Below are 19,567 nucleotides of genomic sequence, written 5' to 3'. Positions count from 1 at the left end.
TCTAGCCTCAACAATCAGACAACAAAAAATAAATAAAAGGCATTTGAATCAGCAAAGAAGAAGTCAAACTCTCACTCTTTGCAGATAACATGATACCCTACGCAGTAAACCCAGAAGACTCCACCCCAAAACTGCTAGAACTCATACAGGAATTCAGCAACGTGGTAGGATATAAAATCAATGCACAGAAATCAGTTACATTTCTATACACCCACAATGAGACAGAAGAAAGAGAAATTAAGGAATCAATCCCATTTATAGTTGCACCCAAAACCATAAGATATCTAGGAATAAACCTAACCAAGGAGACAAAGGATCTGTACTCTGAAAACTATAGAACACTCATAAAAGAAATTAAAGAAGCTGTAAAGAAATGTAAAAACATTCCATGCTCATGGATTAAAGAACATTGTGAAAATGTCTATGATACCCAAAGCAATCTACACATTCAATGCAATCCCTATCAAAATACCATTAGCATTTATCACAGAGCTGGAACAAATAATCCTAAAATTTGTATGGAACCAGAAAAGACCCCGAATAGCCAGAGGAATGTTGAAAAAGAAAACCAAAGCTGGTGGCATCACAATTTAGACTTCAAGTTTATTGCAAAGCCATAATCATCAAGACAGTATGGTACTGGCAGAAAAAAACAAAAAAAATAGACACAAAGATCAATGGAACAAAATAGAAAACCCAGAAATGGACCCTCAACTCTACGACCAGCTAATCTTTGACAAAGCAGGAAAGAATATCCAACGGAGAAAAGAAAGTGTCTTCAAAAAATGGTGTTGGGAAAACTGGACAGCAACATACGGGAGAATGACATTGGACTATTTCCTTATACCATACACAAAAATAGACTCAAAACAGATGAAAGACCTCAATGTGAGACAAGAATCCATCTAAATCCTTGAGGAGAACACAGGCAGCAACCTCTTGACCTCAGCTGCAGCAACTTCTTGCTAGACACGTCTCCAAAAGCAAGGGATATAAAGGCAAAAATGAACTATTGGGACTTGATCAAAATAGTTTTGCCCAGCCAAGGAAACAGTTGACAAAACCAAAAGACAAACAAACAGCAAAAGGGAAAAGTTATTTGCAAATAACATAGCAGATAAAGGGCTAGTATCCAAAATCTATAAAGATCATATAAAACTCAACACCTGAAAACAAAAAAATCCAGTCAAGAAATGGGCAGAAAACATGAACAGACATTTCTCCAAAGAGAAATGGCCAACACACACAAGAAAAAAATGGTCAACATCACTGAGCATCAGAGAAGTACAAATCAAAACCACAATGAGACACCACTAATACCAGACTGACTAAAACTAACAAGACAAGAAATGGCAGATGTTGGTGAGGATGCAGGGAAAGGGAACCCTCTTCCACTGTTGGTAGGAATGTAAGCTGGTGCAGCCACTCTGGGAAACAGAATGGAGGTTCCTTAAAAAGTTAATAATAGAACTACCCTAGGACCCAGCAATTGCACTACTAGGTATTTTCCCCAAAGATACAAATGTAGTGATCCCAAGGGGCATGTGCACCCCAATGTTTATAGCAGCAATGTCCACAATAGCCAAACTATGGAAGGAGATTAGATGTCCATCAACAGATGAATAGAAGATAAAGATGATGTCACACACACACACACACACACACACACACACACACACACACACACAGGAATATTATTCACCCATCAAAAAAACCAAAATCTTGCCATTTGCAATGACATGGCTGGAACTACAGGGTATTATGCTAAGTGAAGTAAGTCAATCAGAGAAAGACAATTATCCAATGATCTCATGGATTTGTGGAAATTAAGAAACAAAACAGGATCAAAGGGAAGGAGAGGAAAAAAATAAAATGACAAAACCAGGGAGGGTGACAGACCATAAGAGACTCTTGATCATAGGAAGCAAACAGAGGGTTGCTGGAGGGGAGAGGAGTGAGGGGATGGGGTAACATGTAACTAGGTGATGGACATTAGGAGCTCATGAGATGTAATGAGCACTGGATATTATATAGGACTTGATGAATCACAGACTTGTACCTCTGAAACCAATAATACATTATATGTTAATTAACTGAATTAAAAATTTTTTAAGAACAATAAATGAAAAAACAAATTTAAAACCTTAAAAAAAAAGAATGGATAAAGATGTAGTATATTGTATATGGTGGTAAATTACTCAGCCATACAAAAGAATGAGATCCTCCTATTTGCGATAATATGGATGGACCTATGAGGTAAGTGAATTAAGTCAGAGAAAGTCAAATACCATAGGTTTTCATTTATACATGGAGTCTAAGAAATAAAACAAACAAAAAGCAGAAACAGAACTATAAATACAGAGAATTGGTAGCTGCCGGAGGGGAGGGGTGTACAGAATGGGCCAAATGGGTGACAAGGAGTGGAAGGTATAGGCTTCCAGTCAGGAATAAACAAGTCATGAGGATTAAAGGTACAGCACAGGGAATATAGTCAAAAGTATTGGAATAGCTCTCTGTCATGAGAGATGGTAGCTACACATGTGGGGAGCAGAGCATAATGTACAGAGTTGTCCACTATGTTGCACACCTGAAACGAATATAATGCTGTGTGTCAACTATACCTGAATACAAATGAATGAAAAATACCTAAAACAAGAAATGTCAGAGGAGAAAACCACTCTAATAGAATTCACTCATCTTATGAGACTACTATGGATAACCATATTCAGATAAAATTGAAAGCCTGGAAAAAATAGATAATTAAAGAAAAAATTATCAAATCTGACCCCAAAGAATAAAGAGCCAATAACATTAAAGAACAGGGGAAGCTATAAAAAGCCACTCCTCCCTGACAAAAAAAAAGCACTACGTCTTGACAATTCAATATCCCAGGAAAATTTCTACCAAATCTCTAAAAGCAAATAATTCTAATGCCATTTAAATTATTTCAGAGCATAGAAAAAGAAAATCTGCTAATTTTTTTATGACACTTAAGACTTGTGACCCATCACCCCAAATTCATAGGTTGAAGTCTAATCCCCAATGTGAATACATTTGGTAACAGAGTCCATAAGGAGCTATTTAAAGTTATTTAGATGAGGTCATAAAGGTGGTGCCCTAATCTGTTCTCTTCTTATGATGACACCAGTTCTATCAGACACTAGAGAGTTCTTTCCTTGACACACAGACGAAAGGCCACATCAGGACACAGCAAGACAACAGCCATTTGCACTCCAGGAAGACAAGCTTCATCAGAAATGAAGCCTGTTGAAACACTGGTCTGGGATTTCTAGCCTCCAAAAATGTAAGAAAATTAGTGTCTGTTGTGTATGCAATCCAGTCTCTGGTATTTTGTTATGGCAGCCCTAATAGACGAATATATGAAAAATAAGCACACTATGGACACCAAAAAAACTGAGTTTAAAATACCTAAAACAAACAAAAAAAAAAACCTAATATCATATGATATTGATGTAAATATCCAAAATGAAATAGTAACAAAATAGAACAAATAGGGTTTACTTCAGGAATGTAAGTATAATTTGATATTAGTAAATCTATTAAGATTTGTAAACAGATCCAGGAAAAAAATCATTTCCATAAATGCTCAAAGGCATTTAAAGATTTTCAAAACACATCCCTGATTTAAGAAAAAACAAGTAAACAAAAAACAAAAATTAAAATAAGAAACAGTTGAAGCTCTCTTTTTACATGAAAAAAAGATAAAACTAGAAAACACTAATTACATTCTCTGAAATCAAGAATAAGACAAGTATGCCCACAATCACAACCATTACTTATCACTGCATTTGACAAAATATGGAGTTACAGACACGCAGTTGGACAAGAGAAAGAAAGAGCATAAAATAACTGCAAAGGAAAAGACAACTATTTCATGTAATCATTATTTGGAGAAAACAGCAGAGTCAAAGGACTCTAAGCTCACCTTATCCCATGGATACAAGAAGATAACACATCAGTGTAAGTAACCCAGAAAACAATCTGAAGACTGGAAGAACAAATTCCACAACTAAAGGTAAAGGAGAAGACACATCAAAGAAGGTAGGAAGGACAAAGACACAGTTGGGAGAGAAACAGACCATGGCCAACCATGGTCGGGAGGAAGCCAGTGGCTAGGTAAGGGAGAAAAACTGACTTTTATGCTGAGAAGCCCACACAGGGAAGATGACTCCCCATAGTATTTGGCTTTGAAATTGAAAGGGGCTGGATTTTTTTGCATTCTTAAAATCAGCAGAACTTAAAGCCTGGAATTTTAAAAATTGGAGGGCTGGGCTCTGGGAGAGCCCAAAGGGCCTTAGGAAGCAGAGTCCCAACCCTTAAGGACAACACAACAAACAGCAGATGGACATACAGCCTGGAAACAGCAATTTGAAAAACAATGAGGGCAAACAAGAGGGAGAGTGATTTACTACTTCAGAGCATGACTCAGAGAGGTAGGGATCAAGGGGACACCCCTCCAGAAACTATCATGCACCATTTCCCTCCCCCAAACCCCCAGCATAAACACAAGGCCATTGAAGGGACCAGCTCAGTGTGGACACTAACTTGCTTACACCAAGCCCTGCTTCCTCCATGCTTCAGTGGATTCATCCATCCCAGACTTGCTTCAGTCCCCCAGAAGACTGACACAAACCCCACCAACTCATCTCCCCACCAGCACATTCTCCAGGACCTCAGTTCTGGCAACAAAAGCAGGTCTCAATTTGCCAGCAGAGCAGCAGACACCTGGTTAAAATACACCCCCCCCCCCCGGAGATGAAACACCACCCACAACAGTCAAAAACAGCCACTGCAGACAAGTGGACTGAAGGAAAAAGAAATCAGGACTCAACAGATATCACAGATATCAACAGAAGAGGCAGCACATGTAAGAGATATTCCCTGAAGTACCAAACCCTGGGGAACAGGGACACTACACAGCAGGGCACTACAGGACCTCTTCCTCATAAGACCATTACCTTCAAGACCATGAGACAGAGCTGACTCCAAACACACAGAAACACAGAGTTAGACAAAATAAGGAGACAGAGGAATATGTCCCAAATGAAAGAACAGGACAAACATAGCAAGAGACCTAAGTGAAACAGATAAAACTAATACCCCTGAGAGTGAATCCAAAGATCATAAAGATACTCACTGGACTTAAGAGTGCAGGGTATCAGTGAGACCTTTAACAAAGAGATAAAAAAGACCCAGTCAGAGATGATGAACACAATACATGAAATTTAAAATAAAGATGATGGAATAAATAACAGGCTAGATGAAGTAGAGGAATGAACTAATGACCTGGAAGACAGAAATGAAAAGTAACCAAGCTGAGCTGAGCTAACAAGAGAGGGAAAATTACATAAACTGAGAACAGTCTTTGAGAACTCAGTGATTCCATCAAGCATAGTAACATTCACATTACACAGTTCCAGAAGAGATAAAAAGGGCAGGAAATTTATTTGAAGAAATAATAGCTAAAAACTTCCCTAATCTGGGAAAGGAAACAGATATCCACATGTAGGAGGTACAGAAAGGCACCTTTCCCTCCCAAAATCAACATAAAGCAGTCTACACCAAGACACATAGTAATTAAAATGGCAAAAAGCAGTGACAACAAAAAATTTTAAAAGCACCAAGAGAAGACATTGTATACAAAGGGAAACCCCATAAGGCCATTAGTGGATTTTTAAGGAGAAATTCTGCAGGCAAGAAGAAAGTGGCATAATATATTCAAAGTGCTAAAAGGGGAAAATCTGCAGCCAAGAATACTCTATCCAGCAAGGCTATTACTCAGAATAGAAGGAGAGATAAAGAGTTTCTCAGACAAACAAAAACTAAAGGAGTTCATGACCACTAAATAAGCCCTGCCAGAAATATTAAAGGGGACTCCTTGAGTGGAAAAGAAACGATAAGTGAGAGTATGAAAAATAGAAAAGACAAAAGCAATAAAAATGAATAGTTCCATAAAAATCAGTCAAGGGATTCACAAAATAAAAGGATGTAAAATTTGACACCATATACCTAAAACATGGGGGACAGAAGAGTAAACAATGCATTCAAACTTAAGTGACCATCAACTTAATATAGACTGCTATATGCAGAAGATGCTATATATAAACCTAATGGTAACCACAAATTAGAAACCAGTAATAGATATACAAAGAATAAAGAGAAAGGAATCCAAGTATATCATTAAAGAAAACCAACAAACTGTGAAAGAAAAGAACAGAGAACTAAAAGAACCACAAAACAGGTAAAAAAAATGACAATAAATACATACCTATCAATAATTAGTTTGTAAATGGACTAAACATTTTAATCAAAAGACCATGGTGATGGAATAGATAAAAAAGCAAGAACTATCTATGTGCTGTCTACTTATCTATTCCATCACCATGGTCTTTTGATTAAAGAGACTCATTTCAGACCTAAGGCTATCTGTAGATTCAAAGTAAGGGGATGGAGAAACATTTACCATGGAAATGGGTGTCAAAAGCAAGCTGAGGTAGCAATACCTATAATCAGACAAAACAGACATAAAGACAAAAAAGGACTGTAACAAGAGACAAAGGACACTACTATAATAATAAAGACACTCCAATAATAGGCTATAACAGTTGTAAATATTTACACACACAATATGGGAGCACCCAAATACATAAAACAGTTACTAACATAAAGGAAATAATCAACAGTAACACAATAATAGTAGGACACTTTAACACCCCACTTACATCAATGGACAGATCATCCAAACAGAAACTCAACAAGGAAATAGTGGCTTAGAATGAAACACTGGACCAGATGGATTTAACAGATATATTCAGAACATTCCATCCTAAAACAGAATACACATTCTTTTTAAGTGAATATGGAACATTCTCCAGAACAGATCTCATATTAGACCACAAAGTCACAAATTCAGAAAGACTAAAGTCATATCATGCACCTTTTCCAACCATAACACTATAAAACTAAAAATCAACCATAAGAAAAAAACCTGGAAGGAACACAAATACATGAAGGTTAAATAATATGCTATTAAACAACAAATGTGTCAACCAAGAAACCAAAGAAGAAATAAAAATACATGAAAACAAATGAAAATGAAAACACAACAGTCCAAAATTTGGGGTATGCAGCAAAAGCATTTCTAAGAGGGAAGTTGATAGCAATATTTCAAGAAGCAAGAAAATTCTCAGATAAAGAACCTAACATTACACAGGAAGGAGCTAGAAAAAGAAAAAACAAAACCTCAGATCAGCAGAAGGAATGAAATAATAAAGCTTAGAATAGAAATAAATGATGTAGAAACTAAAACAATAGAACAGATCAATGAAACCAGGAGCCAGTTCTTTGAAAAGATCAACTACGAGCCAAATCCATTTTTCAAAAGGTCGGGGGGTAGGGGGTACCTGGGTGACTCAGTCGGTTGAGTATCCAACTCTCAATTTTGACTCAGATCACGATCTCAGGGTGGTGGGACTGATCATGTCAGACTCCATATTCAGTGTGGAATCTGCTTATTCCTCTCCCTCTGCTCCTCCCCCAACCTGCACACACTCCTGCTTGCTCTCTCTCAAATAAATGAATAAAATATTTAAAAAATTTAAAAAATGAGAGAGAGAGGTGCCTCAGTGACTCAGTCAGTTAAGCGTCTGATTCTTGATTTCAGCTCAGCTCAGGTCACGGTCTCAGGGTTGTGAGATTGAGCCCAACATCACACTCCATGCTCACCTGGGAGTCAGCTTGAAATTCTCTCCCACTCTCCCTCACTCTCTCAAATAAATAAGTCTTTAAAAAAAATTTTTTTTAAACAGACAAAAAAAGAAGAGAGAGAGAGGAGACAACAAACAAATGAAACAACAACAACAAATGAAAGAGGAGAAATAACACCCAACACCACAGAGATACAAACAATTGTAACACATTATGAAAAATTACATGCCAACAAACTGGACAACCTAGAAGAAATGGATAAATTCCTAGAAACCTATAACCTACCAAAGTGAAGCAGGAAGTAACAGAAAATCTGAATAGGCTGATAACTAGCAAAGAAACAGAGTCAGTAATCCCAACAAACAAAAGTCCAGGACCAGACAGCTTCACAGGTGAATGTGACAAACATTTAAAGAAGAGTTAATACCTAGTCTCAAACTACTCCAAAAACAGAGGATTAAGGAAAACCCAAATTCATTCTTTGAGACCAGTATCACCCTGACACCAAAACCAGATAAAGACACCACCAAAAAAGAGAACTACAGGCCAATATCCCTGATGAACATAGAAGTAAAAAAATTGTCCAATCCCCAGCCTGATCACATTCTCTCTTTTTTTTCCTTTGTTCAACCAACTTATCAACTCCTTTTTTAAAATCTTTAATTTTCATCTTTACAGTCATATTGCATCCCTTATCGTGTTTACCATTATTTTTATATATATGTAAGTTTCTCCTTCTTTAAAATTCTGGCAGGCAGTTTCTTTTAACATACCAAAACACACCCAAAATCAAGTGTGTGGCTCTGTTCTATTCATCAGCCTAATCATATTTTTTTCCCTTTCTTCTCCCACTGGTTTCAGGTCTCTTCTGTTTTGGTTAGTGTATATTTTCTGGGGTCGTTGTTACCCTTCTAACATTTTGTTCTCTCATTCATCCAGTCTTCTGTGGATAAAATGACAAGGCAGAAAAACTCACCTCAAATAAAAGAACAAGAGGCAGGACAGACTGCTGGGGACCCTATCAATATGGACATTAGTAAGATGTCAGGATTAGAATTCAGAATGATGATTATAAAGATGCTAGTTGGGCTTGAAAAAGCATAGAACATGCTAAAGAACACTTTCTGGAGAAATAAAATCCCTTTCTGAAGAAATTAAAGAACTAAAATCTAACTAAGTTGAAATCAAAAAGGCTATTAGGAAGGTGCAATAGAAAATGGAGGCTCTCACTGCTAGGATAAATGAGGCAGAAGAGACAATTAGTGATATGGAAGACCAAATTATGGAAAATCAAGAAGCTGAGAATGAGAAAAAGAGAGATAAACAACTACTGGATCACGCGGGAAGAATGTGAGAGGTAAGTGATACCATAAGATGAAACTATATTAGAATAATTGGGATCCCAGAAGAAGGAGAGAAGGGGGCAGAAGGTATACTGGAGCAAATTATAGCGGGCAAATTCCTTAATGTATGGAAGGAAACAAGCATCAAAATCTAGGAGGCACAAGAACCCCCCTCAAAATCAATAAAAATAGGTCCACACCACATCATCTAATAGTAAAACTTAGAGGTCTCAGAGACAACGAGAAAATCCTGAAGGCAGCTCAGAAACCAGTCTGTAACCTACAATGGTAGAAATATTAGATTGACAGCAGACCTATCTACAGAGACCCGGCAGGCCAGAAAGGACTGGCATGATATATTCAGAGAAGTAAACAAGAAAAATATGGAGCCAAGAATACTATATCCAGCTAGGCTGTCATTGAAAATAGAAGGAGAGATAAAGAGCTTCCAGGACAAACAAAAACTAAAAGAATTTGCAAACACCAAACCAGCCCTACAGGAAATATTGAAAAAGGTCCTCTAAGCAAAGAGGGAGCCTAAAAGTAACATAGACTAGAAAGGAACAGAGACAATATACAGTAACAGTCACCTTACAGGCAATACAATGGCACTAAATTCATATCTTTCAATAGTTACCCTGAATGTAAGTGGGCTAAACGCCCCAATCAAAAGACACAGGGTATCTGAATGGATTAAAAAAAACAAAAACAAAAACAAAACAAAACAAGACATCAATATGCTGGCTGCAAGAAATTCATTTTAGACCCAAAGACACCTCCAGATTTAAAGTGAGGGGGTGAAAAACAATTACCAAGTTAAAGGACATCAAAAGAAAGCTGGGTGGCAATCTTTATATCAGATAAATTAGATCTGAAGCCAAAGACTATAATACAAGATGAGGAAGGACACTATATCATACTTAAAGGATCTGTCCAACAAGAAGATCTAACAATTTTAAATATCTATGCCCCTAACATGGGAACAGCCAATTGTATACCAATTAATAACAAAACCAAAGAAACACATCCCAATAATACAATAATAGTAGGGGACTTTAACACCCACCTCACGGAAATGGACAGATCATCTAAGCAAAAGATCAACAGGGAAATAAAAGCTTTAAATTACACACCGGACCAGATGGACGTCACAGATATATTCAGAACATTCCATCCCAAAGCCACAGCATACACATTCTTCTCTAGTGCACATGGAACAGTCTCCAGAATAGATCACATCCTGGGTTATAAGTCAGGTCTCAGCCATTACCAAAAGATTGCGATCATTCCCTGCATGTTTGCAGACCAGAATGCTTTGAAACTAGAACTCAACAAGAGGAAAGTTGGAAAGAACTAAAATACATGGCAGCTAAAGAGCATCCTACTAAAGAATGAATGGGTCAACCAGGAAATTAAAGAATTGAAAAAATTCAGGAAAGAAATGATAATGAAAACACACCTGTTCAAAATCTGTGGGACACAGCAAAGGCAGTCCTGAGAGGAAAGTATATAGCAATACAAGCCTTTCTCAAGAAACAAGAGAGGTCTCAAGTACACAACCTAACCCTATACCTAAAGGAGCTGGAGAAAGAACAGCAAAGAAAGCCTAAACCCAGCAGGAGAAATCATAAAGATCAGAGCAGAAATCGATGAAATCAAAACCAAAGAACAGTAGAATAAATCAATAAAACTAGGAGCAGTTTCTTTGAAAGAATTAATAAGATTGAGAAAGCCCTGGCCAGACTTCTCCAAAAGAAAAGAGAAAGGACCCAAATTAATAAGATCATGAATGAAAGAGGAGAGATTACAACCAACACAAAAGAAATACAAACAATTATAAGAACATGAGGAGTGCCTGGGTGGCTCAGTGGGTTGAGGCCTCTGCCTTCGGCTCAGGTCATGATCCCAGGGTCCTGGGATCGAGCCCCGTGTCGGGCGCTCTGCTCAGCGGGGAGCCTGCTTCACCCTCTCTCTCTCTCTCTGCCTGCCTCTCTGCCTACTTGTGATCTCTCTCTGTCAAATAAATAAATAAAATCTTTAAAAAAAAAAAAAAAAGAACATATTATGAGCAACTATACGCCAGCAAATTTGACAATATTGAAGAAATGGATGCATTCCAAGAGACATATAAACTACCAAAACTGAACCAGGAATAAATAGAAAACCTGGACAGACCCAAAACCAGTAAGGAGACTGAAGCAGTCATCAAAAATCTCCCAACAAACAAGAGCCCAGGGCCAAATGGCTTCCCAGGAGAATTCTACAAAACATTTAAAGAAGAATTAATACCTATGCTCTTGAAATTGTTCCAAAAAATGGAAATGGAAGGAAAACTTCCAAACTCATTGTATGAGGCCAGCATTACCTCGATCCCAAAACCAGACAAAAGACCCCATCAAAAAGGAGAATTACAGACCAATATCCCTGATGAACACAGATGTGAAAACTTTCACCAAAATACTAGCCAATAGGATCCAACGATATATTAAAAGGATTAGGGTGCCTGGGTGGCTCAGTGGGTTAAAGCCTCTGCCTTCAGCTCAGGTCATGATCTCAGGGTCCTGGAATCAAGCCCCACATCGGGCTCTCTGCTCCCCAGGGAGCCTGCTTCCTCCTCTCTCTCTCTCTCTCTTTCTCTCTCTCTGCCTGCCTCTCTGCCTACTTGTGATCTTTGTCTGTCAAATAAATAAATAAAATCTTTAAAAAAAAAAAAAAAGGATTATTCACCACGACCAAGTGGGATTTATTCCTGGGCTGCAAGGTTGGTCCAACATCTGCAAATCAATCAATGTGATACAATACATTGATAAAAGAAAGAACAAGAATCATATGATACTCTCAATAGACACTGAAAAAGCATTTGACAAAGTACAGCATCCTTTCTTGATCAAAACTCTTCACAATGTATGATAAAAACCATCTATGAAAAACCCACAGCAAATATCATTCTCAATGGGGAGAAACTGAGAGCTTTTCCCCTAAGGTCAGGAACACGGCAGGGCTGTCCACATCACCACTGCTATTCAACGTAGTACTAGAAGTCCTAGCCTCAGCAATCAGACAACATAAAGAAATAAAAGGCATCTGAATAGGCAAAGAAGTCAAACTCTCACTCTTTGCAAATGATACAATACTTTATGTGGAAAACCCAAAATACTCCAAAAATGCCAGAACTCATACAGGAATTCAGTAATATGTGAGGATATAAAATCAATGCACAGAAATCAGTTGCATTTCTACACACCAACAAGACAGAAGATAAAGAAATTAAGGAGTTGATCCCATTTACAACTGTACCCAAAACCGTAAGATACCTAGGACTAAATCTAACCAAAGAGGCAAAGAATCTGTACTCAGAAAACTACAAAGTACTCATGAAAGAAATGGAGGAAGACACAAGGAAATGCAAAAATGTTCCATGCTCATGGATTGGAAAAATAAATATTGTGAAAATGTCTATGCTACCTAGAACAATCTACACATTTAATGCAATCCCTATCAAAATACCATCAACCTTTTTCAAAGAAATGGGACAAATAATTCTAAAATTTGTATGGAACCAGAAAAGACCCTGAATAGCCAGAGAAGTCGTGAAAAAGAAAACCAAAGTTGGCAGCATCACAATTCCAGACTTCAAGCTCTATGGCAAAGCTATAATCATCAAGACAGTATGGTCCTAGCATAAAAACAGATACATAGATCAATGGAACAGAATAGAGAGCCCAGAAATGGACCCTCAACTCTATGGTCAACTTATCTTCAACAAAGCAGGACAGAATGTCCAATAAAGAAAAGACAGTCTCGGGGCACCTGGGTGGCTCAGTGGGTTAAAGCCTCTGCCTTCGGCTCAGGTCATGATCCCAGGGTCCTGGGATTGAGCCCCACATTGGGCTCTCTGCACAGCAGGGAGCCTGCTTCCCTTTCTCTCTCTCTGCCTGCCTCTCTGCCTACTTGTGATCTCTGTCTGTCAAATAAATAAATAAAATCTTTAAAAAAAAGAAAAGACAGTCTCTTCAACAAATGGTGTTGGGAAAATTAGATAGCCACATACAGAAGAATGAAACTGGACCATCCTTACGCTACACACAAAAATAAACTCAAAATGGATAAAAACCTCAATGTGAGACAGGAATCCATCAAAATCCTTGAGGAAAACACAGGCACCAACCTCTTGATCTCAGCCGCAGCAACTTCTTCCTACAAACATCACTAAAGGCAAGGGAAGCAAGGGCAAAAATGAACTATTGGGATTTCATCCAGATCAAAAGTTTTGGGGCACCTGGGTGGCTCAGTCATTAAGTGTTTGCCTTCAGCTCAGGTCAGGATCCCAGGGTGCTGGGATCGAGCCCCGCATCAGGCTCCCTGCTCGGCAAAAGCCTGCTTCTCCCTCTCCCACTCCCCCTGCTTGCATTCCCTCTCTCTGTGTGTCTCTCTCTGTCAAATAAATAAAATCTTTAAAAAAAAAAAAAAGTTTTTGCACAGCAAAAGAAACAGTTACCAAAACCAAACGTCAACTGACAGAATGGGAGAAGATATTTGCAAATGACATATCAGATAAAGGGCTAGTATCCAAAATCTATAAAGAACTTATCAAACTCAACACCCAAAGAACAAATAATCCAATCAAGAAATGGGTAAAAGACAGGAACAGACACTTCTGCAAAGAAGACATCCAAATGGCCAACAGACACATGAAAAGGTGCTCAGCATCACTCAGCATCACTTGATACAAATCAAAACCACAGTGAGATACCACCTCACACCAGTCAGAATGGCTAAAAATAACCAGTCAGGGAATAACAGGTGTTGGTGAGGATGCAGAGAAAGGGGAAACCTCCTACACTGTTGGTGGGAATGTAAGTTGGTGCAGCCACTCTGGAAAACAGTATGGAGGTTCCTCAAAAAGTTTAAAATAGAGCTACCCTACAACCCAGCTACTGCACTACTGGGTATTTACACTTAAGATACAAATGTAGTGGGCGCCTGGGTGGCTCAGTGGGTTAAAGCCTCTGCCTTTGGCTCAGGTCATGATCCCAGGGTCCTGGGATCGAGTCCCGCATTGGGCTCTCTGCTCAGCAGGGAGCCTGCTTCCTCCTCTCTCTCTCTCTCTCTCTCTGCCTGCCTCTCTGCCTACTTGTGATCTATCTGTCAAATAAATAAATAAATAAAAATCTTAAAAAAAAAAAAAAAAAGATACAAATGTAGTGATCTGAAGGGACATGTGTATCCGAATGTTTATAGTGGCAATGTCTACCATAGCCAAACTATGAAAAGAGCCTAGATGTCCATCAACAGATAAATGGATAAAGAAGATGTGGTATATATATATGTATGTGTGTGTGTGTGTGTGTGTATGAGTGTGTGTGTGCACACATATATATACAATGAAATACTACACAGCCATCAAAAAACCAGAATCTTGCCATCTACAACCACGTGGATGGAACTAGAGAGTATTACGCTAAGCGAAATAACTCAATCAGAGAAAGACAAGTATCATATGATCTCACTGATACAAGGAATTTGAGAAACAAAACAGGATCATAGGAGAAGGGAGGCAAAAAATGAAACAAGCTCAAACCAGAGAGGGATACAAACCATAAGGGACTCTTAATCTCAGGAAACAAACTGAGGGCTGCTGGAGGGGAGCAGGGTGAGAGGGATGGGGTGGCTGGGTGATGGACATGGGGGAGGGTATGCACTATGTTGAGAATAAATAAATAAATAAATAAAGCAAAAAATCCTCAGCAGAATATTAGCAATCCAAAACCAACAATACATTAAAAAAGAATCAAACACCACGATCAAGTGGAATTTAATCTCAAGATGCAAGGGTGGTTTAAAATTAGTAAAATAATCAGTGTCATACATCACATCAATAAGAAAAAGGATAAAAACCATATGATCATTTCAATAGATGCAGAAAAAACATGTGACAAAGTACAACATCCATTCAAGATAAAAGCCCTCAACAAAGCAGGTTCAGGGGCTCTATGGGTGCCTCAGTTGGTTAAGTATCCAACTCTTTTTTTTTTTTTTTTTAAAGATTTTTATTTATTTATTTGACAGACAGAGATCACAAGTAGGCAGAGAGGCAGGCAGAGAGAGAGGAAGGGAAGCAGACTCCCTGCCGAGCAGAGAGCCCGACGCGGGACTCGATCCCAGGACCCCGAGATCACGACCCGAGCCGAAGGCAGCGGCTCAACCCACTGAGCCACCCAGGCGCCCAGTATCCAACTCTTGAATTCAGCTCAGGTCATGATCTCAGAAATGTGAGAGTCCCATGTCAGCGTGGATCCTGTTTTAGATTTTCTCTCTCCCTCCCTCTGCCCCTCCCCACTCGCACATGTGTTCGCTCTAAAAGAAAAACAAAACCAGGAAACAAACTAAAACAATAACAAAGTAGGTTCTGAGGGCACATACCTCAACATAATAAAGGCCTTACATGAAAAACCCACAGTGAACATCATACTCAATGGGCAAACACTGAGCTTTTTCCCTAAGGTCAGGCAAATAGGGATGTCCATTCTCACCACTTTTATTCAACATAGTACTGGAAGTGTTAGTTGTAGCAATCAAACAACAAAAAGAAATAAAAGGTACCTAAATTGGTAAGGAAGACGTAAACTCTCACTATTCACAGATGGCAAGATACTATAAAGAGAAAATCCTAAAGGCTCTATTGAAAAACTACTAGAGTTGATAACTGATTTCAGTAAAGTCACAGGATTCAAAATCCATGAGAGAAATCTGATGCATTTCTATACACTAATAATGAAGCAGCAGAAAGTGAAATTAAGAGAACAATCCCATTTACCACTACACCAAAACCAATGAAAGACCTAGGAATAAACAACCAAAGAGGTAAAAGACCTACTCTGAAAACTATAAACCACTGATGAAAGAAATTCAAGACAACACAAAGAAAGGAAAGACCTTCCACGTTTATGGACTGGAAGAACAAATACTGTTAAAATGTCTATTAAGGAGGGCATGTGATGTAACGAGCCCTAGGTATTCTGTAAGACTGCTGAATCACTGAATTCCACCTCTGAAACTAATAATACACTGTATGTTAATTAATAGAATTTAAATTTTAAAAATTTTAATGTCTATACTGCCCAAAGCAATCTACAGATTTAATGCAATCCCTATCAAAATACCAATAGCATTTTACACAGAGCTAGAACAAATAATCCTAAAATTTGTATGGAACCAAAGAAAACCCCCAAATATCCAAAGCAATCTCAAAACTGGAGAGATCACAATTCCAGACCAAGTTATATTACAAAGTTGTCATAATGCCACCAGTAGTATGGTACTGGCATAAAAATAAACACATAGATCAATGGAACAGAATAGAAAGCCCAGAAATAAACCCACAATATGGTCAATTAATCTTCAATAAAGGAGGAATAAATATGGAATGGGAAAAAAACAGTCCCTTCAACAAATGGCATTGGGAAAAGTGGACAGCTACATGCAAAGCAATGGCTACTTTCTTGGGGCGCCTAGGTGGCTCAGACAATTAAGAATCCAACTCCGAATTTCAGCTTAGGTCTTGATTTCAGGGTCGTGAGTTCAAGCCCCACATTGTGCTCCATGCTGGTTGTGGAACACATGTTAAAATAAATAAATAAAAATAAAAGAATGACTACTTTCTTTCACCATACACAAAAATAAACTCAAAATGGATTAAAGACCTAAATGTGGGGGGGGATGGAGCCCCACATTGGGCTCTCTGCTCAGCAGGGAGCCTGCTTCCCCCATTCTCTCTGCCTGCCTCTCTGTCTACTTGTGATCTCTGTCAAATAGATAAATAAAATCTTAAAAAAAAAAAAAAAAAGCTATATTCATGTAGTTAGTATACTATTACACTTTGAAAACTTCAAAAAATTAACAGTAAAAACTGTTACAAATAGACAACTTAATAGGCAATAGGAAAGAAAACTGATAGCAGAATCAGTAACTTAATACAGACAGGCACATTGAGGGCCCAGCCTAACTACAGTAGGGCTCTGGGGCTTTCCTCCAGCACCACAGGTCCCACAGGCAGCTGGGGCTCTACAGAGCAAAAGGAGAATTAGGGGACCTGATGACAGAGACCCTATTTTACCTTCTTTGGACTAAAAACCTTTTTTGGACCTAAAACTACCCATGTCACGTGTACTTTTGCTCTCCATCTCTATAGAGAAACAAATGCCCACTGAGCGCAAGGTTCCAAACAAAGGTACCTAACAAAAAGTCTCCCTGGCCTCAACTCCAGACTTTGGGGACACAGACCCTTCTCTATGCACCTCCCAGTGCTGTCTAACGACCCCTGAAATCAACTGGCCCAGTTGGCTCCTCTTCCCTCCAGCCCTCAAGTCCAGGAAAGCCAGTATGATGGCTGCCACCACTAGCTCTTCCTAGAGCACACTACTGAGTGGCCCCTGTCCTGTGCCCACCCACACTCTGCCCGGTTGTCCAGTGTCAAAGCCTGTGGGTTTCGTACTTCCTCCCTATACCAAAGCACAGGGACCACGGATGTAGCTGAGCTAGCACAGACAAGACCAGCAAATGTGGCACTTACAGAATGTATGATGTCCACCATGTTGTAGGCTTTGGTCGATTCCAGAGGGACAACTGTGTCAAGCTCAGGAACCATACGGTCACTTTGGGTAGAAAAAGAAGCAAATACAATCAGCACAGGAAGGGCCAGTGGCTGGAGGATAGGAGAGACTCCACAGGGTGAGGGTGGGGGGATGAGTGGATTCTGTCCCTGCTGGGCTTGCAAAGTATCCTGAAAGATGCATTCCTTTCTTACCACCATGTCAAACTGAGCCTGAGTTTGATAGTAACCCAAAAGATTTTTGTTCTGATTTATAGGGGGAAAAAAAAAGCTTATTCTCCTGAATGTGGTTCCATCAATTATCCTCTCTCAGTACCTCCCACAGTATGGGGGGCACTATAGGACACTGCAGTCAAGACCACACTGTTCTGGCAAGTCCTGCTCTCACTTCCTGGGACGTTAAAAATAAAATTAAAATTAAAAAATAAAAGAGTAAGGACTTGGAAATGCAAAGCTAAGAGTTCTGCTATTGAACATTGTGGATTCACATTCCGTTAGAAAATAAACCTGCTGGAGCTTCTGTACAAAAAGAAAATGGCAGGCCCTCTCATGGGTAGAATCACTGAGAACTAACCAGTCACTTAGGCTCAGAGCTCTCTGTTTCCTCACGCATGTATGTGGCTGATCAGGGAGCCCGCCAGGGTCCATTCCCCCGCACAGGAGGACTCTGCAGCAACATGCCCCTCTCCCGCATGCTCTCATCCCCTCCTGGCCCATGTAGGCAAGCAGGGGTTGTGCTGGAGATGAAAGCAGCCAGAGATCTGGAGCAATAGTTCCCCAGCTGAACCCCTGGCTTTCAAAGCAGTGTGCCTGTATTAGGCAGCAGCCCCAATACCAAGAAGGAGAGAAAGTCTTCATTGGGTGGCCAGCAATTCACCCTCCCCTGGACTGCCAGAGGCAGGTGTGTGTGGCCACGTTTCTTAAAGGGCATGCTGTCTGCACCGTTTCATGTTACGCGTCAAAATAAGCAATACTTCCATTTCCAATTCTGGACAAATCGAGACTCAAAGAAGTTATTTGGGGGTGGGGCATTTTTTACTCCCAAGCTATTTATCAGCTATTACAAGGAGAAAAAAAGGTGAATACAAAGCAAATCTTTCTTTGCTCCTGTATTCAGACATGCCGCCACCATGCCAACACCTGGGTGCCTTGCTGGCTCCATGCCACAATCTACTCCAAGCTGCCCAAGAGGGCAGCCACTGGCTCTTCCTGCGCCCTGTACATCCTACCAGGGCAGAGGAACCAGAAAAGGGCTAGCCAAGCTGCAAAATGCAAGTCGGTGCTATCGTTGGCAACTCACCTGGGATCATGGCATTCCCAGATGGGAGCCGGGTCCTGATTGCTGAGGGGCAGGTAGTTGAAGAACTCCCGGAGATTACACAAGGCATCAATATCATTTTCAAAAGCTCTGTGGGCAACGCCTGAGAAAACAGAGAGGCTTTAATGGGCCTGGTCACCTGCCAGCCCAAAGATGCTATTTCATGTCCACCTGTCCCTTCAAGGGCATGTCTGCAGAAGACTGTGCTAACAGCTCTGTGAGGATGGGACACCACACACCTTCAGGCTGACCTGCAGCTTGTGCAGCCTGTCCCCTCTGCTCTGCACCCATACCTTGGCAGGGTCACACCTTTCTTTATTCCCTAGCCCTCATGTGTCATCCCCATCTCGTGCAGGCGTTTTCTTCACACCCTCCCCTACAACACCTCTCTGTCCATTTCCCTATTTTCTGAATGACAACTCCCCTAGAATATCAGTTCTAACAGGGGAGAGCCCAGGCCCATCTTAGCCACTACAGTCCCACATCCAGAATTACACCTAGTTATAGATCACTTAGCTTTCAATAAAGCTGGGGGAAAAAAAAAGAAAAGAAAGAAAAGAATAATGG

At 39.7% G+C, this 19,567-nt stretch overlaps 1 protein-coding gene across 2 annotated transcripts in view; it reads right to left on the bottom strand.

The window, feature by feature from the left end:
- LOC111154989 (propionyl-CoA carboxylase beta subunit) overlaps positions 1-19,567 on the bottom strand; it is a 104,478-nt gene that overhangs the window by 35,001 nt on the left and 49,910 nt on the right. For both annotated transcript variants that reach the window (XM_022514962.1, XM_022514963.1), the window contains 2 exons: positions 18,983-19,103; positions 17,644-17,725 (listed from right to left, as the gene is read on the bottom strand). In XM_022514962.1, coding sequence (XP_022370670.1) covers positions 17,644-17,725; positions 18,983-19,103 — 203 coding nt within the window. The remainder of the gene's footprint in view (positions 1-17,643; positions 17,726-18,982; positions 19,104-19,567) is intronic.

The sequence above is a fragment of the Enhydra lutris genome, unplaced genomic scaffold, assembly GCF_002288905.1.
Source record: "Enhydra lutris kenyoni isolate GAN:26980312 unplaced genomic scaffold, ASM228890v2 scaffoldscaffold39, whole genome shotgun sequence".
Lineage (NCBI taxonomy): Eukaryota > Metazoa > Chordata > Mammalia > Carnivora > Mustelidae > Enhydra > Enhydra lutris.
Note: the sequence above shows the minus strand (reverse complement) of the source record. Positions and strands in the feature narration are given on the sequence as shown.